Source organism: Aythya ferina (assembly GCF_964211825.1).
Source record: "Aythya ferina genome assembly, chromosome: 4".
NCBI lineage: Eukaryota > Metazoa > Chordata > Aves > Anseriformes > Anatidae > Aythya > Aythya ferina.
The window spans coordinates 27140843-27168577 of NC_140300.1; the positions used below are offsets into that span (position 1 = coordinate 27140843).

Sequence of the window (27735 nt, forward strand, 5' to 3'; positions counted from 1 at the left end):
AGACGTCACTAACAAGCCTTTAGATAGAAGAAACAGTTGGGTTATTTTTACCAAAAGAATTCAGCTATTCAGTTGGATATCCCTCAAGCAAAATATTAAAATGTGTTTTTATTAAAATGTGTTTTAAAAAGAAAAGCAAAAATGCCAGAGTTAGTAGGTCAAAAACAAAGTTCTATTTTGCCTCCTAGACATAAAAGAACCTCTCAGCATTAGCGCTTTGGAAAATTGCTGTTAAGTCTGTTAATACTCTGTGGAAAACTCTCAGAAAAATAATTTCATATTCATACATCTCTTCCCACCCAACACAATATTTTAATGCTTTAGTTATGATACATGCAATACAGGGGCGCGGAAGTTTAAAAAGCAAACTAAGTCATTCCATTTCCATACATGTACGATAGCCTGCATAATCTTCTAAAAAGTATGAAATGAACATTAGCAAGACAAATGAGGTTCCATTTCTATTCATATTCTTAACAACTTATCCACAACCCCAGTCTGCAAATACACAAATTGACATGATTTAACAACTGAACTTATCCAGCACACTCTTTAAGGCATATCACCACATTCAAATGATCAGTCTCACAAAAGCCAAAGTAAAGCCAATTTACCCAAGAATGAGGCTACACAATGCTTCTCCAAAAGGACTAATTCCATGCCAGTTTTCATTTTTTTGCTGTTCAATATAAGGGCATAAGGTTTTAAGTTTTAATACAGCTTTCCCCCTATTTTCTTCTGCTTACATTTGAATAATTTTTGCTGAAGAATTTTAAAAACAAACCTTTGTACAATGATCATTTACAAAACACAATCCCGTCCCCCCCCAGAATTAACATCTATAGGAAAGATAACAGCAATTCAAAGCATTTTGAAAACTATGATAAAATTTAACAGTGAGTAAGAGCAAACTGCTGGCCTTTCTACTGTATTTTCTAATACAACAGGCAGAACAAACCTCAATTCCAGACAGAAAATTCATTACAGACACAGACAAGAAATTTTATCAGCCATTTTTTGACTATATCTGCAATTTAGTTTATCACAATAACAGAACAAAAGCTCCAAAATGTCAAAACCAAATGGAGTTTACAAAAACATAAAGAAAATTGAACAATTATATCTACCCATACTTCCCAGGTACAAAGCATCCCTTTTTCTTGAGAATGCATTGTTTCCTTCAAAATGGAGCTAGGCATAATCCTGATCAATACGCATTTCAATGGGTTTAACGGAAGGAGTAAGCACTCTCTTACAGTCGTAAGTTGAGATATTTAAAGAGTTTGTCACTCAGGATTTACTGATATCACTCTGCTACTGCAAGTTACTGGTCCATAAATTGCCTTAACAGCTCACACTCTTCAGACTGAAGTTCTACAATCATTAATAAATTAATATAGTAACTGCAATATATACAGTTAATAGATAACACTTCTTCAAGGATTGGAACTCACAAGTAAATTATCCTATTTAAGTTAAAATGTAACAGTAAGCTAAAATATAACAGTTATGTTTTGTATCCAATTGAATGCTTCCTCAGTTTTCTGAATGGCCAGAGACTATATTGCAATCTTTTTCTAAAGTAATGCTTTAAAATCTTATAAAGCTCTTTTGCTCCAAAGCATGACTCCCTCAAAGCACAAGCTATGTGCTTTGTTCAAACCTAGTCACCTTTGCATTTTTCATTTTGTTTCATATTATTTTCAGCAACTCAGTCTCATGACTGTTTCCAGTAGATACTGATAAACCTGAATTCATCACCCCAGTGATTTAAGTCTTTGCCTGTTCTTCAGCACTGCCAGTGCTCTTTGACAGATATATGCCAGCCTCCTCAACCCATCCAGTAGCTCCCCCAGTAGATTGCAAGTGCATTTGTTTAGAGGCATTATCAACAGGTTACTCAATCCCAACTGTTCTGAAAACTGACTTTAGAAGAGAAACATCCATGTCACAAGAGGTTTTGAAGACTACAGAGCAATATAATAGTATGTTAACGTAAAACAAAAAGGTGCACATTTATAAAATACCTAAGGCTGTCTAAGTTTTATTGTCTGAGGAGTACAGACTAGCTAAATGTCACAGCATCAGTGGGAACAGATCACATGCAAGCAGAATCTCAGATCCTGTGCCTTCCAGCAGCATATTCTTTATTTTCCAATTAAAACTGAAAACAATATATAAAACACAATAAAACGAAAGCAAAAGAAAATCAGCCTACCTTCTTTCCATCTGCACTACCGTTGATTTTAGTAACATGGTGACACTCTTTCATGCAGGTGTGATTCTGACAATTGAGAAGCCGCCCACAAGGTCTTTTACATGAGTAGGGACCTGCAGAGTGACACAGTAAGGGACTCACCTGAAAGTGACAAACAAACAAGAGATATATACATATATGTATATATAGGCAGACTGTGTCTGTACATACATACTGCACATGCATTCTGAGAGAGTGTGTATATCTAGATAGATAGATGCATACAAATACAGTATCATTACAGAGAAATTTTTGTTCTAATGTACCCTTTGCTAAAGAACAAAACCAGTGGAAAGTATTTGACTTTTTTTTTTTTTAATACATAGAGACTTCAAGTTCCTATCGCTAAAATCACATATTTGTTTTACAGTGATTAATTAATAAAGCAAGCTTTTCTACCACGTGTAAACAAGCTATCTAACTTTCACAACATATCTTCCTTTTTCTTCCTTCTTTTTCTTTAAACAGACTACTGCAGCCTTAAATCCTTTGGTGTTATTTAGCCCTCCTTTCTTAATAACACTCATGCCTTCCATTAAAGGTTCCCAAACTCCTCTACAACTATTACAGAAGCTGGCTACAGCTTGTTTTCACAAGGCTGATTGTGTCATGGTCATCACAAACCCAAAACATTCTTACAATTCTACAAATACAAAACAACCTGCAAGCCAGACATTCTAAAAAGCAAAGTCACCATATCAAATATAACTCACAGAAATGGAAAGGGCAAGAAGAAAATGCTCAATGACTGGCTCAGGATTTTAATTGCTTATGAGTGATATATTCTTACCTTCTTACTTGAGGGTAACACTCCAGTTAACAGAGCTTTTTAGTACAATTCAGAGCATCTATTTAGGAGGCTTTAACTTTCAGTGGCACTGAGATGGAATTTAAGCTCCTAACTTTGTTAACTAGGCTACTTTCCTAAAGCTGAAGGGTATAAATACCCTCCATATCAAAAACATTAGAGGAAACTCAGTGCTCCCATTTTCCTAACATTACATAATATTCAAATGAAAAAAAATTAGCTTATGTGAGGCTGACAATTTTTTTTGTTTTGTTGTGATCATTTCACAGAGAAAAAGAGAAACTATTTCTGACATTATTACACAACAGAGTAATGTGACATAACTCACTTTGACTCGACTAAAGCTGTGATTTTATGTTACAGCTTTAGTTGACTGAACATCTTGGCTCTGTACCCTCTGCACAATCCCACTGCACAAAACCAAGAATTTAGACTTCTGTCTGCCTGAAAATGAGACTGATTTCACAGGATATTCTAAATACTCCTCACAAACAAAATCAGAACATTTTCCTTCCTCTATAGCATTTAATGAAATTAGGAAACTACAAAATAATTAAATACAGTAGATACGTAAATACCCTATCCAGTTAAGATTTTTTTTGTCTTCATTTACCTTCTACAGGCTTTAATTAATGCTTTTCCGTAAAATCAGATTTTGAATATAACCATTAGATCTCCAAATTTGATTTTAAAAGAGCACATGTATGCTACTGCTATGAACCGCCAAAGCTTATAGTAGTCTAAGCAAAGTAAAACATCGAGTTTTCATTTTGGGGTGGCAGCAACTGTGATGATATGTGATTTTCTGATCTACAATCTGAATCAGAATCGAGAACTGCTCAATTTTCAGATCTAATGAAGAATCACTAACTTTTCTAAATGTATGTAAAACCACTTAGAATGGGCCCAGGGAAATTATTTAAAGGAAAGCTGCATAAGACACAACAAAATCATATTTCAGTGAACACAGATTTGATACAATTACATATTCTGAAAAGTAGTTTTAAGCCTGTTGTCTCAAGTGATAAATCACTTGCTCTAAAGACATAGGCTTGCAAGAAGTTGAATTAAATCAGTCCCTTCAAATGCTTTAAATTAAATGCCTGTGAAATAAAAAAGTTCAGCAATATTTAAAATCAAACATTTACACAAATTAAAATTATTGTCCAAGTGAAAATGTAAAGACAGCAAACATGTTTTTAGTAGCGTACAGTTCCTAAACCCTTGCATTCATTCACTCTTCCAGTTGTTGTCTGCAGGCATCTTGGTAAAGTACAAGTTCTTGTAACTTGCTTCATTCCAGCTTTTTTCTTTTGTACCTCCCACGTCATTATTACTTACGTTGGGCAGTTTTGATACCTGATATATAGTACAGCAACAAGATCCTCTTCACAGCAAAACTTTGCTTGAGAAAATTGTTACCTGTGAAACTTAAATTTCCCAGTGAAAATCCCCTCAAAGGCTGGGTACTACTACAGGAGAGACTGTATTCAGAAATACAGAAATGTTTCTCTTGCTAACAAAAGTAAATTAGTTTAAAGGTAAGAGTACCTTAGGTACATAAAAATGTCCCTAAGCCACATGGTTAAACACCCCCTTCACATGCACATTAACAAAAAAAACATTCTGTTTCTACCACTATCAAAGTCTTAAAGATTAGGACACTTAATTCCACTCCAGAAGCTGCTGAAGTGCAGCAGGAAGGAAGCACTGCACCCTGTTGGCTCAGGGAAGGAAAGTTTAAACTAGCATCAGAAAACATAAATCCCTTAAGTATATGTTCCCTGAGATTCCTCTCTATTTTCTGTACTAACCTGTAACAAAAACATGACTCAAAGCCATTGACTGGCTCTGCTAAGACTAACACACAGAGAAGGGATTTGTTTTGTTACTCTGAAATAAGCAGTTACAAACGTGGTCATTGGAACCACTTTCTCTAAGAAGAGCTACTGTCCTCTCTTATGGAGAGTTTACATCCATGCAAACCTGAATAGTGCCAAAACTGCTTACATGAACTACAGCAAGTTATGTTGGGCCAATTGCACAGAGCTTACATTTTGTTTAAGTGTAAATTCACGAAAGATAGGTTTTACCAAATGTCACCCTATCATAGAGATATCATTGACTCAAAATGAAACAGTGGTTGATACATCTGGAAGTTTTACTGTGAAAAGCAAAGCCAAAAATCCACTGTTCCAACAACAAACAAAAATGCAGTTATTCTTTAGTCATTTTAAAATTCTAAAAGCACATTTTGAGTTAGCATCCAGCAAGCTGCAGAGTAGTTCATTGGAAGCTGTATTCACAGCCTGCTTGGATCAATAACTGCATTGCCTGAATCGATTGCTGATGTATAAACTTGTTAAAAACAGCTGTGGATGTTGCTGCCACATATTGGGTTGCCATTACAACAGAGAGGAAAAGATTATTAAAGAAGGTCAAAGGAAAAAAAAAAAAAAGGAGGTGGTATCTTTAAATATTTTTGTTTTCTAGAATTTTTCACTTCCTTAAAGTGAAACTATATTTGTTATAGTTATTTTAGCTGCACTTTCATTGCTTGACTTTCAGAAACAACTATAAATACTGATGCCTGTTATTTTAGCTTCAAGGTCAGTTAGATTTTCTTATAACATAAACCAGAATACATAATGACTTCATTTGAGATTGGAGAAGGCTGCACATCAAGAAAATAACTTTTTAGTCCACTAATTTTCCTGTACCACACTACGTTCGCTATCCTTTTAAAACAAACAAAGGACATCAGTTGCTAGAAAACTGAGGAAAGTGTGGAACAGGGAGAAAAGAATAACTATAAAATAAAGAAGGGGGAAAAACAAATTTAATGAAGACACACAAAAGTCAATTTAAACACTATTTGAACAACTATGCAAGAATACAACAATAGCTTCATAAATCACGAGTTTAATTTCTATCCAAGAATTCTAAAAAGCATTTATATATTCTTCAAAAACAGACTAAAATAACTCAGATATGTAAGCTTTTGTGATAAGGTGTTTCATTGGTTTTAAAACATAAGAAAGCCGAGTAATATTTGTCTTCAATATTTTTTTTTTTGTAGACTGAAAAAGGAAGATATACTTCATATTTCGTTTTAAAAAAGCCGGTGTCCAGACTCACCTCATGCTGCCCAAGACACTCCCTGTAAAGGACAAAAAAAGAAAGATTTTGAAAACATGTATTTCTGTAAAGTAAATATAGGACTTAAAACAGTACTAGGGCTTTTCACAGGAAAATAAGGCAATTTGTAAAAATAAGTGCTATTCACGCTAGTGAAGGCATCACGTGCAGGTAAAAAAGCATGTCCAATATGAGAATATTGTTTACATAAGATTTTCATGTTCATCTCTACAAGAACACTAAAAAAAACACAAAACACTCTATTCCAAAACTTTGTTCTCTGTTTTTAATACTTACACTGGTACAGGAACCTGACAGGGTGGGCATGGTAACGCAGTTTGAATAAAGGCTGGTTCAGACGGCTGCTCCCAAGGACCTGCAGACTGATGCTGAGAACAAAGTACACCACCAATTGAATGCAAAACACAACTGGAACCATCTGCTTGACTTCAAATAAACATCATCTAAAGAGATCCCACTTGTAACAAATACACTTCTAGTATTTTTTTTTTTTTTTAAACTAATGGAAATCCTAAAATCACCTCCCCAAGCAGAATTTAAATTTCATCTTTAGCATGGCTATACCTAAGAAAAGGAAGGCCTGTAGCCCTACCGGTAAAATCAAACACAAACATCAGAAAAAAATGCAAAATAATTATAAGTATTTAACAGAGGTAGAAACATAAAAATATTTTTCTTATTAAAAAGTGAAATTATCATCATGAAATGCACATATGCATATTTAAATGTGTCAAGCAATTTCTCACTTCTAATTTTTGCACACGTTGATGGTTTGGTAAATACCAAACTTCAGTTTTTGCTTCTATGTTAAAAGCAACTGCTTATATTTGAAAATAAACATTTGTAATAAAACTCTAGCCAGCAAAGATAGCTTATTTCTTGAATAATTGTAACTGATAAAAATTGCGCAAGTATATATATTACAAAATTAGACGGTAACAAAGGAACTAGAACCACTTAATCTCTCAGTTAAGCAGTACGCATACCTCTGTGCTCAATTATTTACTGTAATATTCAAAAACCTTCACCATAAGATTAAAGGTCAAAAAACTGTTTCTTTTTCTTCAGAACACAAATAACACACCACCGTCTTTCACTAGTTACTTACTAAGCCAGTTTGCTTCACAAGTGCCTCATCATGGCAGGGAACTGGGCACAAATGACCACACACTAATGTTTTCTGGCAGGACTGACGACATGGAGGACACCGACCGAAGTGACAGTAGTGTTTCTCCTGGGTAGGGTGATGACATGTAGGTGGGCGACTAAAGTAAAATCCAAGAAGGAATCAATATGACAGCAAGAAATAACAAAATTATAGTCACTAGGCAATTATGCCCAAAATACATGAATTGAGACAAACTTATTTTTAAAAACAACACTTAATTACCACCTTCTTCAGTGGTTAATATTATGGTAAAATTACACAAGATCTAAGAGTAAAAGCTGGGTTTGCATATTACACGCAGGAATTCCATTCTCATCTCTACTCTGGGATAAGCAATCTTGCTACACCTCAGCAGAAAATACTCTACGTTTTCATTTTCCTAGTCAAAATTTCTAGGTAAACAGTCTCGTGGAGGTACCAGAAAGGACTTGAAGAAGGGAGTGGGAGTAAAGAGTTAAAAGTGCTCAGTGGGGCAGAACTTCCCCATGACAGTAGCAAGATGCTCATGAAACCACAATAAAGAAGTGTCTAATACCAAGGCTTATTACTAATCTGCACTGCATAGTCAAGAACCTAGAAGAGTGAGAAACAGTATCATTCCTGCAGCTTAAACAGTTATATTTTGCCACTTTCTTTAAAGACACCTTAAACACCACTAAAGAACTAGAACACACTTGCTGTCTATACTGACCTGCACAGCTGTTTGCATTTGGGAGGCTTGATGGTGCGCTCTCTGCCACAGGGCACTTTAATGACAGTTTTTCCACAATTGCATTTCACATCTACAGTCTCTGGACAGGGATTACAACTACCTAAAATAAATACATTAACAACATGATCATCTGAATAAGCTACTGAGTACAAACAATGGTAACTAACATAAAACTCTGAATATGCACATGGTATAAACACCCTATTCTGTCTGATCTAAGTAACAAATGGTTGTTAATTTACTTCTGCTTAGTTTCAAATTCCTCTTGGGAAAGAGAATTTCAACATTCTAAAAGAACAGTAATAATAATGTTGATTATACTACAGCTGTTACCTGGTATCAAGTATAAAATAATTCCACCCACCCATTTTAAAAAGAAGCCAGCATCATTACAGCCCGGCCATTTGGACAAAACAACACTTAAATGGTGCCATTTGTATTTCACTCTTACATGTGTATGAAGACATGTCATCTTTCATCAATACATAACAGATAAAAAGAGACACTGAAAGACTGGTAAGATATTGTTTTGGACGATATTAAGAAATGCTCATCCTTTATATATAGTTAATGCTTTTTTGAAAAGATCTTCCTCCTTTATGAAGTTACTACTAAACCAATGTATTTATAAAAAAATTTTTTTTTTTTTTTTTTTTTAAATTTATAGCTCTCCCACACTATTTCTTCAAGTGCCAACTGTTAAGCTTTATTACTGAATAATTACAGTAAGGATATGCATCTTAAAAGAGAAGATGTGGGATTTTGGCTTACTAATCATGTTGCACTCTCAAACTTTAATGAAAGCAATTATTTGAAAGTATTATTCACAGCACAACTTTTTAAGCAATTCTGACTTGTTAATGGGATCTGAAGAGCAACACCTCAAGAAGCAGGCCTCAGTGACAAAAAGCTGCTGAAAAGGATGGAAGTATACAATATTTATACTGCAAAGTAGATCGAATTGAATATATTATCAGCACATGTCTACAATTTACTTACAATACACTCACTGCGTACACATTATTCTATTAAAGAAGACAACTGCTTATGTGTTCAACAAGATGGAAGGGCAGAGATTACATAACACATATGACCCTAGCTCTGAAGTTAGGGTCAGAGTACACTGTTCTCAAATAGAGTTCTGTAATGTACTATAGTAGAAAACAAAGCATTTCAATTCCCTGGCCACATTCTGAATTTCAACAAGCATGAATAAACACTTAAATGACATGTAAAAAACAGAATAGATGAGGTTACTTTTAATCAGCAGCAAAATAACAATTGTGAGAACAGCTACTTTCTAAAGAACCTAATCTGGCAAGTTACTTTCGGAGGCATGCTATTTCCTTTAAAGTCAGCAGTCACTAAGATCTGTCAGCTCACTGCAAAACTAACCTGACCTGGCCTTAGATGCTGACAATAAAATATGTAATTGTAAATCTCAGAACAAAGGGAAGTATTGGGGTGTAGGAAAAAAGTGAATATATTTTTAAAAACAAGATCATCATCTTCATTAGAAATATTTTTAAACATTCTGACAATAAGGTATCACAAATCGTAATAGATTAACTTCTGTGTGCTCCAACAAATTGTAGTCTTCTTCTCTACATCTGAAACTATAGTTATTTGATTCACTGGATACAACTTCCAGCAAGACTTAACACTAATTATTAGTGTTAAAATATTTTTAAATATTTATTATTTCTTCATAATTTCTTCAAATAACTTTGTTATTAACAATCATTAATGTCACTTCTATCCAAGCTGTAGGATACAACTAGGAACAAATATAAGCCAACTATTGAATTTAAGTATAGCATATTATGCAGCTTTAGCTCCTTGAAGTTTTCCAACCTGATTTTTATTCTATGACTCACTTATGATTTCTTTACCCAGACAGTGCTGAGGCACTGGAACAGGTTGTTCAGAGGAGCTGTGGATGCCGCATCCCTGGCAGTGCTCAAGGCCAGGCTGGATGGGGCTTTGGGCAACCTGGTCTGGTGGGAGGCATCCCTGCCCATGGCAGGGGGGTTGGAATTAGATGATCTTTAAGGTCCCTTCCAACCCAAATTATTCTATGGTTCTATGATTCTCCAGTTCAAACTAATGCAGAAAAAAAAAAGCGTTACCAGTTTTCTTCTGGTAATACAAAAAAAAAAAATACGTCCAGGATTTAGAGGGGAAAGGCAGGGAGGGAAAAGGAAAGGAAGAGAAGGGACACGAAAAACATACCACTAGTTTGTAATGACAGATTTAACAGAAGGTTAACTGGGACAACTACCGTATTTACTTGTCCCTACCCTCCTAAGACTCACTGCCTCAAAAGCAAGATTGGCTGAACAAGCTGTGAATTATTTCCTGAGGTGCTGCAATTTATAGTTCAGAATGCTAAGGTGAATTACATAGACTCTACTCAGCTGCTATTTCAGCAGGGCAGCAGCTTCTAGAAGGAAAACTGCTGAGAAAACTGCCCCTTCTCAGTCACTGCAATCTAATTCCCTACCAAAGGAATGTCAAAACAATCACAGGATAAAAGCTACCAGGTAATTTTGGTCAATTTCAGGTTCTTTTTAACCAAGGTCACTGGATGGAGAAATAAACTTTTTTGTTATCTTTGATATCATCAGTAGCAAGTTTTTAATTTTCACATCTGTAAGATACCAATATATATTCAAGTTCCACCAACTTCTTTTTTCGCCCACTAATATCACACATTACGTTCTAGGATTTTTTTTTAAAGCCATCCAGACTCAACCAGCACAGTCATTTCTGTATGTACCTGGACTTTGTTATGCATATTCAGTGACCAGAATTACTTAGGGAAGTGTCATACAATGCATTTTGAATTAAGCACTTGGAAAGGGCATCGAGCATGTTCAGAAAAACACTGTTAAGTAAAATTAGCGGGCAAACACTCTGGCTGTCATTCTGTAAGCCCTCAGGCTCTAACCAGCACCAAAAATCTTTCAAACAAACTACCCCCACAAAAAGCCCGCATGCAACAAAGGGAGAAAATTTGTTGAGCATTACACAGAGTTATACAAGCACCACATTTGGCAAAAAATCAACACTATTTTGCTTATTGTGATTGCTTAGCGCTGTGGGGATCCTTCACCTGTTCTTACCTCTGTGGCAGCCTGAAGGACATTTGTGGTTTCTGCAGCCTAAGGTCCGCCCACAGACTTGATCACAAGGTGGACAGTTTCCAGAACAGCACTGTTGAAACAAAATACGTAACTGCAAACTTTGACATTTCTTGTATAAATTCACCCTTTTCCACTCTCTCTCCCCCTCCCCGTGCTTCATAAAACTTTATTCATCCAGTTTAGTGATATTTCATCAGTCATGCCAGGAATAGAAATGAATATGTGTAAATAATAAACTGTTTAAGTAATAAGAGAACACAAAATTGAGAGCATCATTTCAATATATTGAACAGGCAGAGGGCTTCCAAAAAACTGAGTATCATCTTAAGAGTTCAAATTCTTCTTATATTTTAATCTGAAATCATTTCAGAAGATTACACAAAAACCTATTAAACCTGGATCACAGAGTACAATTCAACATGATTCCCACCTACTGTAACCAAAGAGAACAACTGTGAGACAGCATAAAAGATTTTTGTGCTTTCAAGTGAAATGAGGAAACATCCCAGTCAACTTCAATGTTACAAACTTGCAAGAATGTAGAAATTTGCATTGTGAAAATTATTTAATTAACCTTTCAGTTAGCTATCATATACCAAGCTCATACTGAAAGTAAAAATGTGTCCTGCCTGGAAAGCAAACATTTGAAACTTCAGCAGCCTGCAACATCTGCTAGCACCTTGCCTTTTAATTTTCCTTGCTGGGGTGGGAGGACAGGGAGGGCAGGAATGCTAGAGACAGGGACATGAGACAGTCAAGAGATAGAAAAACACCTCTCCCAAAGCCTTCAATATCAATACCCTTGAAAAGATATTCAAAGTATTTCTAAATGGGAAAATATATATTAGTAACAGTTGCTTTAGAATAGATATCTAAATCCATTTACACAAAAAAGGCAACATCCATATTTATTTATTTAGTTTCCATTTCCTATATAACATGCAAAAATATTCATTTTTTTAAGTTAGAAAGAAACATAGAAATGTAGGATTAACATGCTTGGCCTTCATAAATCAACAAACTGAAAAGCAAGGTCTGAGTTATCAACCTCAAATGAGAACAAAAACTCTTTTTTCCCAATCCGCAGACCACTGCTGTTTGCAGTGATGCATATTAGAGAGGCGTGGACTGCTGCATTGTCAAAAACCACAATATGTCCCTTACTAAGCTATTGGAGAACCCCAATTCTTCCTACAAAGGAAAAATATGAATGGATATAACCACCCCTGAATGCGTAAAGCATTAGTATATACTCAAGTAGCTGAAAGCAAAACTGTCTTCTGGAGCTGGAAAGTTGTCAAAATCCACTCCCAGCTTTCAAGGGAACTGCTGGTTTGTTTTGTTTTTTTTTTTGCTGACATGCTGTTCAGAGAACTCTGGTACACTGCAAACTGACTTGAATGACATAGAAGAGAACTTCTCTTTCTATATAATAACATGAGCTGGAACTAATAAATAAAATCCAAAAATAAAATAATTATGTATTTATTTAATTATCAAAGTGATCCATTTGAGAAAGACCATCTCTGGACACTTACCTTTCTCCTACACTGGTGCTTTTGGCAATCACGAATTTTAGTACACTTTGTCTCACACAGATAAGGCTTATGGCATGGCATGCGCTTAGTGTGCTTTCCACAGCGACACTGTTTTTCAACTTCCTGGGCAGCAAAGTAGGGGAAAAAAAAAAGCAAGGTATGTTTAATACATTCCAGGTACTCCCCTGCCCCCCAAAGCAAAGCAAAAAACAAAAACAAAAATAAACTAATGCGGTAGGAGTAGAAAAAAAGCTTCCTACTACTAGCTGAAAAGCAAAGTTCATGGCAGAATAACTTCACAACGGCCTATCACAACAGATAGAATATTACCTGCTCTAACAGCAGGTTACCTATCTGTTCTGTAACTACTGGGTGACCTTGTGTCAGTACTGGAAACACTGTGCTTTAGATGGCACCTCGTGGCAAGACTTTAGCCTTGGACTCACCAACAGGAAAGACACTTCAGGAGAAGCACTTGAGTGTAGTGCAAGACATCAAGTGTAAATGCAAAATTAATTCATACAAGAAGTACTTCTCCTGCACAGTAAATCCATCTATCACGTACATAGACGATTTAAGAAATGAGTGGGTTTACCTGACCTACATTCCAGCTACGTGCTAACTGTTTTCACCATAAACTTTACAGCCAAGGGTAGTCCAGAAGAGACAACAATAACAAACAGAGCAACAGCATTATAGGCCAGACCACAAAAGCTACACAGTTATTTAGAATGGAGTAAAACGTTATTTTCTTGTTAATAAGAAAATATTATGTAACAGCATATTCTGTTTCACTAATGAAGACATACAGTAAGACAGAACAACAAGGAAGCTAAAAGAGCTAGGGAAAATTAAGTTGTTTTTAGGGCATATTTAATTTAAAAAAATTAAGCCTTCATCCCAGAAGAGCCATAGATTTTGTGACAAATAGGCCTTATTTTTCCTCAGAAGACTTGCAGCGTTCCAAACATACAGTGTTTAAAAATCCTAACAATGTGAACCTCCTGCAGTTGGACTGACCTGTCTGCATATTTCACAGGGACCTCGATGACAGCGCTGTGAACATTTGTGGATGCCACATTCTAGAACTTTGTCACAACTATCACCACAAGTGGGCACATCTTCCGTACAAGGCAATGTAAACTCTAGATTAAAAGACAGGGAAGTACAAGCAGACAGAGAAAAAAAGTATTCAGAAAACAGCACATACTGTGATATACCAAATGCTAATTATCTCTCATTTTTGGAATAATCTTCCCTAGAATTATTCACACAGAAGATTAGCCCCTTGCTACTAAATAAAGCTCTGAAAGCAAATTAAGCAAAAAGGTTCATTTTACCTTTCACAGTTCACTGTTTATAAGAACTTTTTATGGACCCTGCGCTGCAGTAGTAACCAAAACTACTGACAGACAAATGCTGGATGACATTTCTTTACTTTTTTTTTTTTTTTTTTTTTTTTTTTAACAAACAAAGAAACTTACTTGATTTTCCACATGGACAGGACCTTTTCCCAGAACGGGGACAGTCTCCACAGGGACCAGCATGACAAACTTGTTCACAAGTGTGATTACCGCAAGGCAAAGCTTTCCCACACACCTGGAAAGCTCAGAGAAACCAAGTGAATGTAATGTAACACGATAGCATGGTAAGACAAAGCAAGCCAAGACAAAAAAAATAAAGATGGGAGATGTCTGGAGGCCTGCAATTAAACTTTTCTGAGAAATTAATTGTAACGGTATTTTTGTTTGCCAAACGAAACTGACGATCCCTGGAGTGATCCTGACTTGAAGACCACTGTACATCAAAGGGCCCTTCACAAAACAGCCTGAGCAGGGTCCCTTTGCTGTGCTATACTACACACATAGCATGGTCTTCAGGCCTGTGTTGTGCTGCACGTATCCCTTGCCTACTGGATAAACTTATCCAGCCTGCAGTAACAGAGCAGCCTGCAGACCGCTCCCACTCGGTGCCTGTGATTATGCCAGGTGCATGTCCTTGCCTTTATCTAGAAACACAGCAAGAATTTCTCACGTGAACATCCTCTCTGGCATTAGAAATTAATCAAGTTGTTTCTTGTAACAAAATCTTGGAACAGCTTGAATCAGACCAAAACACGGTAACACTTGCTACTGTCAGGGTCTGCACAGCAAGCTGCACACGGGCTGGAGGCCCACTCAGTGCTCGCAGCTTAGAGTTCCCACCATCTAAAGGTTCACAGTGTTATTTACACTATTCTCTTGTTCTCTATAGCGTTAGCTCAAATAAACAGCATTTTAACTGGTACTTTGCAGGGTCTAAGTGCCTTTCTTATTAGGATCATAGTGACCAGCACCTCCTGGTACAACCTCCACTCCACCTGCTAATATTTTTTTATTAATAATTTTATTTTTTCCAGTATGTCAATCTATAGCCTTGGTCCTTAAGAACAAGCTGCAAATATTTCAGAAAACAAATCACACAGCTTTCACTCTGCTACCATTGCTAGAAGTAAGCGAGCATGAAACTTGTTTATTAAGCTGTGGTTTTATGTTTATGAAATTTCAACCTGAAGTACAAAAAAAAAAAAAAAAAAAAAAACAGAATATAGAGGTCAAATTCACTGCTAGCTGAGCTAGCAAATTCCTGAACAGTGTCATTTTGACTACTGTCAGAAGTAAACTGGACTACCAAGCAGATTCATCCTTAGACATCATTGCCTACACAGATGCAACACAAGCTAAAAAAAAAAAAATGGCATGATCATGCAATATACCTGATCACACTGCCACTGAGGACTTGCACAAAGCCTTTCTGCTGTCTGTCTTCCACAGATGCACCGCTGTTTACTGACACGTGGACAGGGCTGACAATTTCCTACATGAAATCATGAAGTGAAACGGGATAGGAATTAGAATTTTTTCTTTTTATATTCAACTTGGAAAGGAATAACGTGTTTTAATTCTTAAAACAATTACTCCTACGAAGTTTAAGAAGACAGGTCTACCTGCGTGGCAGGGATTCTCACAAGTGTGCTGTCCACACAGCAACAGTCGTCCGCATGGCAGACGACATGACCATTCCTTTGCACTGCATCTTCGGGGCACTGGCTTAGCTTTCTTACAGTGACAGGTTGTTGTGACCATCTTTGGGCAAGGTGGACAGGGTCCTAAGCACAGAAAAAAAAAAATAGCTGTTGAGCAAATGCAACCTTAACTAAAATCTTTTTTACTCTAAGAATTTTAAACATAGCTAGCAGATTTTAAGTAGTCATGGAACAGCTACATAAATGCAGGACATACAATCAAGAGACACAATGGATTTACCTGGATGACAAAGAAGCAAACATTTATGCCCACAAGGAGGTTTGAATTCCCTCTCACATATTTGACCACAGGAATGCGGTACCAGCCATGGGTCCAAAGGTGGATTCTCTACTTTTCCACAGTAACAGTAATACCTACTGGGAGTTTCAGACCGTTTGTATTCAAACCTACATTTTGGACTACAAGAAAGGAAAAAGGAAGGGAAAAAGAAAGGGGTTATTTTTCATTATTTCAGTTTCCCAAGATTGTTACCAGGCTACTAATTAAGTTTTTTACAACTCATCTATAATAAACAATAAAGGTCTTGCTATATGTCAGATTCTACACCACTGAAAAATAAACTCATGTTACTACAATTCTAATGAATGTATAAGGAATTGTTCTATTACTGCAACATTTTTTTTTGTCTGAGAATATATGTAAAGGCATTTGGTATAACAGACATATGAAATAATTTCTAAGTAATACCAAAGGAAGGTATGCAACAAAGGCAGTCTCTTTAAAAAGAACCAATTAAAAAAAAAAAAAGAGAGAAAGAAAAACAGGCTTTCACCCGTAAAGATCTCTGAAGTACATAAAACAAGATTCATCAATGTTATTAAAACATCACATAACAAAAGCTGTGACTAAAAACTGTAAACTAAAAATGTTTCTAAAGCAAACCAACTTGTCTGGGATCCCACGTTAGTAGAGCTTTTGAATCCACCAGGCAGTTTCAACCAAATTTGACAGAGGCTTGAACCTCAAAGACATTACTACAACTACCCACAGAAAACCAGGTGGGCAAATATGGTGCAAAAAACCTGCACAGAAAAACCTTGGCATAACTTTCAGAGACAAACTTACTGAAAAAGCAAGACTCATTATTCATACAGCCACAATCTCATGTAAAACTACAAAACTGGCTTTAATGTTTGAGTTACACAGAAATTTTGAAAAAAAAAAAAATCTATAAATCTTACTACTTTTTTTTTTTAATTTCACATGCTACTGATGACAATTTTTAAAATTACATAAATACGTAAAACCATTTAAAATTAATGAGAGGCTGACACACAACAGATTTACTTTTTCACAAGTTAAAACAAATTTGATGCAGAAAAATATTTTTAACATCACTGAAACATTACCAAATTACATTAGCAAAAACTTGTAAAGAATTAAGAAAAGATATGCAAAAGCAAACCTTCTAAACTTTTTTTTGTGTGTGTGTGTGCCCCTGTCATTTATACATACCAATCCTTTCTAAAGTAACACCAGTTCACACGTTTCACAACAAAAGTATTTTTGTAAGTATACCATGAAGAGCTCACCAGGGCCACGGATAATCTTTCTTCCCAAAATCATCATCTGTCAAAGGAGATGACACCAGGAAAAGGCTGTCCTTGGCCCACTTCTGGATACATACCAGGTGAAATATACAAAAGCATCCACAACAGCTCCAGACCTAAAGAGCAAATATAAGTGCCATTTCTTTACATTAGCTTTTTTTTTTTTCCCCTGTTTCAATTGATAAAAATCTATATCTAAAAAAATACAAGCTTTTTATTTTCCCATTTAAACAAAAAACAGGTTCCAAAAGACAAATTCTACCTATTGCTACTTCAGATTAATACAGACATTTTACTGCTACAGACTCATATCCACATTCTTTTCTTCCTGCTGCTATGGGAAGTTTTCATCAAAGCTTATGGAGCCCAAAGTATCCATATAATCATAGAGACGTTGATTTAAACACACCAGTGCAACCTCTTGCCCAAAGCGTGATTACTGCCAAGTTAGCAATTGTCAGACTTAGGGACCTGTAGGCTCTTTACAGATGGGGATTCCACAGTCATCATGGGCAACCTGTCTGTGTGTCATATTGTGTGTACAATTTGCACCTCTCAAGCCTCAGACTGTGTCATTGCCCCCTTATATTACACCTTCTGTCACCACAAAAAAGACTGGCTTTACATCCTTTGTCTACTTGGGAGTTGCTAATCATATCATTCCTTAGCCTCCTCCCTGCCAGATTAAACAACCCCAGCCCTCCCTCTGCCTCTCTCCCTGTCACATGCTCTGGGTCCCAAGACATCTAGATAGAGAAAGTACTAAACATTTTTCCCTTCCAAGGTTCAGCAGTTACCTAAAAATGTTAATAATTTGTTTTGTAACCTCCTGAAGACTGCAGTGAACTACTTACAGCTTGGTTCCTTTTAACTGAAGCAATGCAGATCAGGCATGTCATAGCTCCTGACTGAAAAGCTTCGTTCACATACTGTCTTGTACGTTCCAGTTCACTTGCATCTCCATCTTTAACAGAAAAAGATTTTAAGGCAATCAGTAATCTTTGATCTGCTGTTCTGTACATGTTGAGACCGTACAATTATTTTTCTCTGAACTGAGGCCAGTCACACATTACTACAAAACCGCATTATGTGTCCAGTTCTGGGCTCCCTGGTACAAGAAAGACAGGAATCTCCTGGAAAGAGTCCAGTGGAGGGCCACAAAGATGATACAGGGCCTGGAGCATCTTCCCTACGAAGAAAGGCTGAGAGACCTGGGTCTGTTCAGCCTAGAGAAGAGAAGACTGAGAGGGGATCTCCTCAATGTATATAAATATCTGAAGGGTGGGGGACAGAAGGATGTAGCCAACCTCTTCTCAGTGGTTTGTGGGGATAGGACAAGGGGCAATGGCTGCAAGTCAGAGCACAGAAAGTTCTGCACTGACATGCGAAAGAACTTCTTCACGGTGAGGGTGACAGAGCATTGGAAGAGGCTGCCTAGGGAGGTTGTGGAGTCTCCTTCTCTGGAGATATTCAAGGCCTGTCTGGACGCCTACCTGGGCAGCCTGCTCTGAGGAACCTGCTTTGGCAGGGGGGTTGGACCTGATGATCTTTCGAGGTCCCTTCCAACCCCTACAGTTCTGTGATTCTGCGATTATTAGAAGCACTTAAGAAAGCTTCACAACTATACCATTGATTCTGCTGACTGAAGCAAGAAGCACAGCCAGCATTTACTGCTCAGAATAAACAGTTTTAATACAAGAAGTAAATCAGAACAAAGTAATTTCTCTCATATTATGGAACAACTCTAATATATAACCAATAAGACAACCTTGGTTATGCTTTAGTACCTAAATAGAAGTCAATATATGAAAAAAGTTTACCGGTTTGACTGGTGTATATGGTAAATGTTTTTGCCAAAATCTTTCCTTGTTTTACTTCAGCATCTTCATCGTCATCTTCTGATGAGGAACTAAACTGGTCTTCAACCAGCTTTTTTGCTGCAGCCTGATTAGCTTTCTTAATTTCATCAAACCTCCTCTGCGAAGATAGTTCTACTTAAAAGAACAGATTAACAACGATTAGTATCATGACAGTTAATCGTAACATCATGTTTGGGTCTACATACCTTCAACAGTTCCTTTCCTTAAAGAGATTCCTTATTTTACGCTTTTAAGGGCGCTATTTTGTTACACTGCCAGTACCACACAAGAATACATCCACTGCATTTTCTTCTTCACTGAGCGTTAACCACAATACTCACAACAGCTGTTAGCATCGGTCAATTCCTTCTGACACCCAACCTGACTTACTAAGACGCGTTCGTTTACAAAGCTGCTTTACCAGCAGCATGCTTTAAAACCACCAGCAGCACAACACAAGCACAACTCACTCACCGCCGCCCCCCTCGCCGCCGCTCGCCACCGCCGGAGCGCAGGCACCGCCGCGGCCCTTGGGGGCCAGGGGCCTCGCAGCCGCCCCGGCGCGGCCGGAGAGCCCCTCCCCGGGCCTGGCACGGCCCCGGCCGCGGCCGCCCTGCCGCCAGGCCGCCTCCATCGCCGCCCCCCCGCCGGCCGCGCAGCGCGGGGCTCCCTCCCGGCCGCCTCCCGGCCCGCCGCTGCCTCCTGCCTCGCCGGCCGGAAGCGGCGGTGGAGGCTGCGGCTTTGGGGCCGGGCTGCTCCCGCCTACAACTCCCAGCGCGCCCCGCGCCGCAGCGAGGAGGGAGGCGCCGGGATGGGGCCGAGGACTACAGTACCCAGCGTGCACCGCGGCGCGGCAGCGCTCGGGCTGCTGAGGTGGCGGGCGCCGTGCTGCTGCCTCCTGGCTGGAGGCCTGCGGTGCTTCCAGGGGGAATGGGTGGAAAAAACAGGAATTAAGGGCAAACCCTCACGAGGAGCTGAAGTGTGGAAGGGTGGCCTGCCCTAGCCAAGCCTGCTCTTTGTGAAGGTCCACAGGAGCCTGCCCGACACTGCTGATAACCAGAAAGCTGTTCCCTAGTGCCTCAGTTTCTTCTCTCTTTCATGGTTGAATTTCTTCTTGCCTCCCACTCTGGCCACAGACACGCTGGCTTCAGCTCTCCTTCTGGCAGCCTTCTCAGTAGTGTGAGGCTGTGGTGCACGTTTAATACACTCTTTTTCAAAATACATTAGCTTCACAAATCAGCTTTTAGGCATATGTTTACTTAAGTAATACCCAGAAGGTTTTACTGCATAGAAATACCTATTGAATAAACTGTATGCACCCAAAAACGTTCTGGCAAATAAGTGCAACTTGAAATAAAAATTTAATTTGATTGACAATTCTCTATAGCACTTATCTTGCCTTACTCTTCCAGGAGGAAACTTTATTTATTGTTTCAGCAAATACATATTGTTACAAGTTAAATAATATGGGATTTCAGATAATAAAGTGCCTGAAAATACTCAGTAAAATGCTGCAGGTCAAACCTGTTTTTCTGTTTTATTTTAAATTTATTTTAAATAAAATATTTTTTATTCTCAAGAAAGTGGCAGTTAGTGACTACAACTCATGTCACAGACTGAAGGATAAATAAAAGAAAAAATGTGAACAGATCTCTGTCTTTATTCACTAAAACTCAATATATTAAAATGGAATTAACTCACTAACAAATACTCTAACAAACTCTAATACAAAATCTTAAAAGGTGAAAAGTGCTTCTTAAGTGCCTAAGAAAATATGACACAGCCCTATGGGATGCTGCTGCCATATAGATTGCAAGTTATATTAAATACGTGAATTATAAGAAATCTGATTGCAAAGTCCAATGTACAAAATGCAGTAAGTGCCAGAATAATGCTTGCTCTTTTACGTTCTGATAGTTTTAATTAAATGCATATCCATTCACTTCACCAGCACATTGAGCCATGTGCCATTCAAAGTGAATGAGCCATGTGCCATTCAAAGTGAATGAACAGCCATCCCATATGTACATTTATCCTTGTTGTTCCTTATATTCTATGCATTAATTACTTCATAACATTTAATCTGTGAAATCCATTATATAACTCTCCCATTCAAGAAACTTGTCGACATTAAAAAAAAAAAAAAAAAAAAAAATCAGAAATGAATGCACTTTGCAAAAGACACATTTTCCACACTTTTACAAAAGATCCAGTTCATTGTATCTCCATCTTGCTAGAGCCAAAAATGGAAATATAGAGGTATTATCAAGTAATTGTAATTTTTACATACGTATTTTTTAAGACTGGGAATCCAATTGCCATCCAATTGGCCAAGATATTCTAAATGCTCTAAATACAGAATTATGTATTCTCTCTGTGCACTCCCTTGCCTCACTCCCTGTCATCAAACTTGTCCAGCATTAAATAGCTATGATCAAAATCTACTGAAAATACCTAGCCAAGTCTGACATGACAACTAATATAACCAATTTTGCAAATGAAAAGATACGTAAATTAGGAAAAGAAATAAATAATAAATTTAAAAAAAAAAGAATGAAAGAAAGAAAGAAAAAGAAAAAAAAAAAAAGAAGAAAGAAAGAAAATATCTCTTTTGATAGAGATATTAAGTTTTCAGTTGAAAACTTAGCTGACTTGTGAAACCATAGATTTTACTATCTCTAGTAGTGATTAAGAACAGAAGAAAGAAAAACACTGTAAATGAAATACAAACACCCTATTTAGTCCCTGTATTCTTCCCCTAACAGTAGCTACAAAAGGTGCTGTAGGGAGAGTTCGACCTCTTTCTGTCATCTCTTCCCTTGCACTCTGCCAGCATCCACAACTGTTACATTAGTCAAAAAATCACAGATCTTAAAGATCTTAAAAAAGCACAGATCTTAAAGAAATGGTAGTCCATGTTCAGCAGCCATGTGATTACATGGAGCAGCAGAACAGCCTTCAATATTACATATTTGTTATTATTACGGAAAGAGCAACCAGATATCCTGCCATCCTTTTGTCTCATATTGATACATAAAAATGATCAAATTTCCTCCACTCCGTGCTTCAGCCTTTGCCTGTGATATCCCAAAAAAAGCACCATTATAATGCCCTCTAACATCTCAAGAAATCAGCTGACATGGATCCAATTAAGTCATAATATTTTCCAACCTTCAGTACTTGCATTTGCCCTGTAGATATACCTATTTTTTATGTATTTTCCTGTATTTAATTAATCTTATGTTAATCAATAGATATTAAAATGTGTTTGTTTATACACAAATGTATTATCATGATTCATGCCTATATTTACTTTAAATAATTAATGCAATTATTACCAAACTTTTCCTTCCTTCCTTGCATAAATGGACATGAAGAAATTATTTTTAAATGGTCAGCAAAACCGTCCCTATTCATGCACAGATAGAATGCATTTGCTGTACAATGGTATTGTGTAAAGAGGAAGGTGTTATGTTCCATCCCCATTCTTGTTTCTTCTTCTTTCCTAAACCTGACGCATATGTGTTGCTTGTAGGGAATTAGTGACATTACTTCAACAAATCATTTTTCATAAGCAATAGTCAGGTCCTACAAGATTAGAAATTAATTCAACCCCATAGAAATGTGTTCAGCCCCATTCAAGATTGACCCTAAGTCTTACAGGCAACCTCTAGGTTTTTATTCTGCTTTGGACACTCCAGGTTTATCTGCAGATGGATCTAGTTCTTCCAAGTCTGCAAATTCTTGCTCTATAACTGGCTTCAATATTTTCTCGATTTGTGTAAGTCTTTTCTTCAGTTTCTGTTGTGCAGCATCGTACTCAGCCAACAACCTGGCAAACTTTGTTTGTAATCTGTCCATGGATCCTTCCATGTAAGCAACCTTCTCTTCCAGATCTTTAGGATCGCTTCCTAAATTTGCAAGTTCAATGTCCAGCAACCCATCTTTCATTAGGATTTGCTTTCCTTTTTCTTCCAGCATTGCCTTTGCATCTGGATACTCTGTTAAAGCCTCCATGAGATCATCTTTAGACAAACAGAACAAATCTGAGTATCCAATACTTCTAATATTGGCTGTTCTTCGATTGCCAGCTTTGCTACCTTTGATATTAAGAATGCTGATTTCTCCAAAATAGCTGCCATCACTTAGGACCACAAATTGTGTAATTCCATCATCAGCGACTACTGCAAGTTTGCCTTCTTTGATAATGTACATTTCTCGTCCGATATCTCCTTTTCTGCAAATATAATCCCCAGGACTGTATACTTGTGGCTGGAGTTTCAAAACTAGCTCAACCAGAAGACCAGCTTCACAGTCTGCAAAAATCCGAACCTTTTTTAGTGTTTCAAGGTGAACGTTGATTGCAATCTCTGCTCTTAGTTTGTCTGGCAGGTACTTCAAGACTTCCCTTTCATCCACAGCCTTTTTGTTTGTCCACAGATAGTCAAACCACTTTATAACTCTTTTTTCCATATCTTTACTTACGTTCCGAAAGTGCATATACTGCTTGATAGCATCAATCTTTGCTTGAAACTCTGCCCTGGCAGCATTCATGTTGGAGATCATAGAACCGACGTTACCAACAATGGTAGCAAAAATCAATACTCCAACCAAGAAGTCAACGACCACAAAGAAATACTCAGAATCCCTCACAGGAGGGGGCGTTTCACCAATAGTAGTCAGGGTCAGTGTTGACCAGTAGAGACTATAGACGTACTTTCTAACCAGACGGGCAAATTCAGGATGGGAGGTGTTGGGGTAGACCCACGTGTCAGCCCCAAATCCAATAGCCTTTGAGATCGAGTAGTACACACAGGCATTCCAGTGAATAATAATCACGATGTACATGACAAGGTTAGAGATTCTGAAGATATTTGGGTAGTTTGTCCTTGTTTCTGTTCGCTGGAAAAATTCAAACATCCGAGCAACTCTGAGTAGTCGATTTATTCTTAGTTCTGGGTAATTCAGTCCTACCTTAAAGTATAAAAGGTCAGTTGGTATGATTGACAGAAAATCTAATTTGAATTGTAAGGAACTCTTATATTTCTCTCTAAGCTTTTGTTCTTCTTTCACCAGAAGACCTTGCTCCAGGTAACCTAAAATCAAATTGTAAGTATTAAAAAATGTTTCAATTTCAACCACATTGTGTTTAATATCAATCCTCCAAATCTACTTTGAACAATATATTTTGAACAATATATTTTGGTTTATATAACTTCCAGATAACTTTTCATATTTTTCATTATTCTGCGACTTTTCATATTTTTCAAGGAATTTCATACATCCAAGTATTCAACTTAGTGCCATGTGGTTCAACTCTAGCTACACTATACAGCTTTGAAAATTATACATTTCTAACTCTGACTCTTTTCGCTCCACAGCTCCACTATCTGATGAACTGGAAATAAAATAAAATAAAATAAATAAAATAAAATAAAATAAAATAAAATAAAATAAAATAAAATAAAATAAAATAAAATAAAGTAAAGTAAAGTAAAGTAAAGTAAAATAAAATAAAATATAGAAAGAGTGGTTAATGAGGGGAAAGAGTTTGAGTATGGGACTTTCAATTCCATATTGAAGGCATCTAGCTCTAGATGTAGGATAAGATTTTAAAAGAAATAGTTGCAGCTGAAGTTACTTGTCTGTCTTACTTTCTCAAGGTCCTGAAAATCAAGGAAACATCTGAGGCTTCTTAGATACAGAATCCAGATTTAGGTACTAATTTTTCCAAACTCCTGATCCTGACCTGGGCTCATTGTGTGTTTATTTTGCCTTGTTCATGCAGTTCTAGGCAGAACAGCTTGTATATAGCTTACCACATGCCTAGCTTACCTTGCAATCTTTATGTAATCCTGGAGTAATACACTCAGGATTTTCTCTTGTTTTTACAGGTCACTGTAGCCTTTCTGTGACTATAAACTCAGAGATTTATTTTGATTTTTTTTTCAAAATTGCACCTAATTGAGAGTGCCCAGCTAATAAGTATTATTCTTCTAAATTGTTTAAACCACTTGATAAAACTACATGAATAGGAATAACAAATCAATAAGCATACTTACCTGTTCTTGTCCGTACAAACATGTCAGCAATATAGATGATGTCAGAAATATAATCAACAATAAACCATACCACCAAGTAGTCATTTTGAAGCTCATCAAAACAGGCTCTAAATAGGAAAGGAAAAAGTAAGGTACCATGAAAACAAAATGAAATACTTACATGAAATCATTGGTGAATGAAGTAAATTTTCTATCAGGTATATTACATTTTGTCAGAAGTTTTATTAAAAGAGTACCTCACCTAGCAATAATCATCGTCCAGTTGTACATGACAGGCATTGTGATGCAAAACAACCAGTTGTAATACATATTTCCTGCTGGATCAATAATGAAAATCTCTTTCTTCTTCCTGAGTGGTAGGCAAGAAGAAAAGAGACTTAAGCAGAGTCTTAAAATACATGTAACAAATTTTGAGGAACAAAGCATTCCCTAAATTATTACTGTTAAAAAAAAAAAAAAAAAAAAAAAAGTTAAGCTTCCTTGCTTGAATGCAAGCTGATTGTTGGGTGTGACATGACATTGAGTTGCAAAGTGTAGAATCTAGATTTTGCTAAGAAAACTCAACTTAGCTGTCCCATGTTACTTTATAGGGACACATGTAGTCTCAACCTTCTTTAATTAATTTGTTTCCTACCAAATTATCTGTCTTGTCTGATAGCTGATTTAATTGTCTTTCAAAAAATAAAATGGTTATGTGAATATGAATGTTTAAATAAGTGACACAAACCATGCCTTCCTCTATGTGTAATGTCTAGGTCTGAGCAAGATGATATATCAGCATAGTTTACATACAGAAACCAAAGAACATAAAATCAAACAACACAAGTTACTACTTTACTATTTTAAGTTTCTCTTCATTGGACAGATAAGTATGATTTTTCTAAGCATAACACAAAAGGTAAAGCAAGAGCTTTTAGATTACAGAAGAGTTTATTTGCTTGTAGGTGCCCTTATGTGCAGAAGAGCTTCTGGTAGTGGCTCATTTTTTGCTGCAGAGTGGTACCCAAAATATTTTGGATAATCAGAATACACAGGAGATTTTTCATGATTTATTTTTTTAAGATCAATTCCATGCATGCATACATGTTCTTATTCTATTTTCTACATATAAAGATACAACTATTCCAGGGAGAACAACAGCAGTCAGTAACTGATTCAATAGAGAATAAGCATCTTGTCTACATGATGTCCATGAATGGATTCAGTTTTATATCAAAAGCAATTTTATTACACTAATGTGGCAGGGCCTAAATGAAAAGTACTTACTCTTCAGTCTTTTCTTTCTTCTTGGACTTATCTTTATTTTTGTTTTTTTCCTTTTTTTCCTTGTTCTTCTGTGCTTCTCCATCCTTTTTATTTTCTGACTTGCTAAGAAATAAATTAACATTTTCAGTTGTTACAGACTAAGTTACAGCATATTTGGAAAAAAATTAAATGCCTTAGAAGTAGTAGTAGTAGTTGTCTTACCTCTTCTTTTCTTTTTTCTTTTTCTTCTCTCTATGGAAAAGGGAAATACAATGGGATGCAGTTATTTTTTCCACATTTCTTTATTAGAATCATCTGAGTTCGGTAAAGATAACACATTATACTTAGCTGTTTGGCTTGAAAGATTGTTTTGTTATTCACACAGAACTACTTTTCATTTAAATTAATAGATATAAAAACAATAGCTTTGTTGCTGGGAATGATCATCATATTTGATGTACGTAAAGTTCAAATGTATGTGCAGTCTCTTCTGGGGTTACTTGCATGACATAACTGCTTATAAGGAAATGATTTGAAGCAGATCATTCTTTTACATTGCTGCTTAAGCAACTAGCATTGCAGTACTCTCATTTTATGAAATTGCAAAGGTACTTACTCATCTTTATTACTATTGTTGTTAATATTGTAGTGTGCAAACGCACCAGGTAGATGTCGCTGCCTAGGGAACAGCAAAACAACAGAGTTATATGATACACGCTGAAATACAAAAATTATTTCCTCTAAATTGTCATAGACTGTTTCTCACCATTTTAACCAAGGGCTAAGTTATCTACATAAATTGAAAGGACAAGGATTAAAATATCTTAAATATTTACAATAAGCAATATATCACAATCTTATAAAAATAATTTATTAATAGAGGGTCAAGAAAATTAGATGAAGGCAATTTATCTGTGCTTAGTTAATCCCATTCAAATTATTAAAGAAAATTAAAAAAAAAAAAAAAAAAAAAAACAGATGCATAATGGTAAAATAGAATAGAATAAAAGAATTCTGACATACCTGTTTTCCCCTTTGTCCATCAGTCCAGGGTCCTCACTGGTGTCTTGCACTACCACGCTGGGGATAATTGTATGGGAGTGATGGGTCTCAATCACTCCTACCTTCATGGTCAAATCTGTCCA

The 27735-nt window shown here is 36.6% G+C and overlaps 2 protein-coding genes across 3 annotated transcripts in view; both read right to left on the reverse strand.

Moving 5' to 3' along the window:
* Nucleotides 1-20014, reverse strand: part of NFXL1 (nuclear transcription factor, X-box binding like 1) — a 39132-nt gene extending 19118 nt beyond the window's left edge. The window contains exons 1-16 of one of the 2 annotated variants that reach the window (XM_084516847.1): nucleotides 19758-20014; nucleotides 19245-19418; nucleotides 18279-18388; nucleotides 17407-17540; nucleotides 16094-16272; nucleotides 15775-15936; nucleotides 15544-15644; nucleotides 14273-14387; nucleotides 13809-13933; nucleotides 12789-12911; nucleotides 11230-11320; nucleotides 8084-8204; nucleotides 7333-7489; nucleotides 6501-6592; nucleotides 6204-6225; nucleotides 2219-2359 (exon numbers count right to left, since the gene is read on the reverse strand). In XM_084516847.1, the coding sequence (XP_084372973.1) occupies nucleotides 2219-2359; nucleotides 6204-6225; nucleotides 6501-6592; nucleotides 7333-7489; nucleotides 8084-8204; nucleotides 11230-11320; nucleotides 12789-12911; nucleotides 13809-13933; nucleotides 14273-14387; nucleotides 15544-15644; nucleotides 15775-15936; nucleotides 16094-16272; nucleotides 17407-17540; nucleotides 18279-18388; nucleotides 19245-19418; nucleotides 19758-19917 (2007 nt within the window). In that variant the 5' untranslated portion in view covers nucleotides 19918-20014. The remainder of the gene's footprint in view (nucleotides 1-2218; nucleotides 2360-6203; nucleotides 6226-6500; nucleotides 6593-7332; nucleotides 7490-8083; nucleotides 8205-11229; nucleotides 11321-12788; nucleotides 12912-13808; nucleotides 13934-14272; nucleotides 14388-15543; nucleotides 15645-15774; nucleotides 15937-16093; nucleotides 16273-17406; nucleotides 17541-18278; nucleotides 18389-19244; nucleotides 19419-19757) is intronic. The other variant, XM_084516848.1, reaches the window with a different exon arrangement.
* Nucleotides 20015-22961: 2947 nt separating this feature from the next.
* CNGA1 (cyclic nucleotide gated channel subunit alpha 1) lies at nucleotides 22962-27720 on the reverse strand (the record flags this gene model as incomplete). The annotated part of the gene is made up of 7 exons (XM_084518803.1): nucleotides 22962-24379; nucleotides 25346-25452; nucleotides 25587-25694; nucleotides 26612-26713; nucleotides 26813-26842; nucleotides 27207-27269; nucleotides 27614-27720. The coding sequence occupies 7 exons, from the start codon at nucleotides 27718-27720 to the stop codon at nucleotides 22962-22964; spliced, it is 1935 nt and encodes a 644-aa protein (XP_084374929.1).
* Nucleotides 27721-27735: the final 15 nt, after the last annotated feature.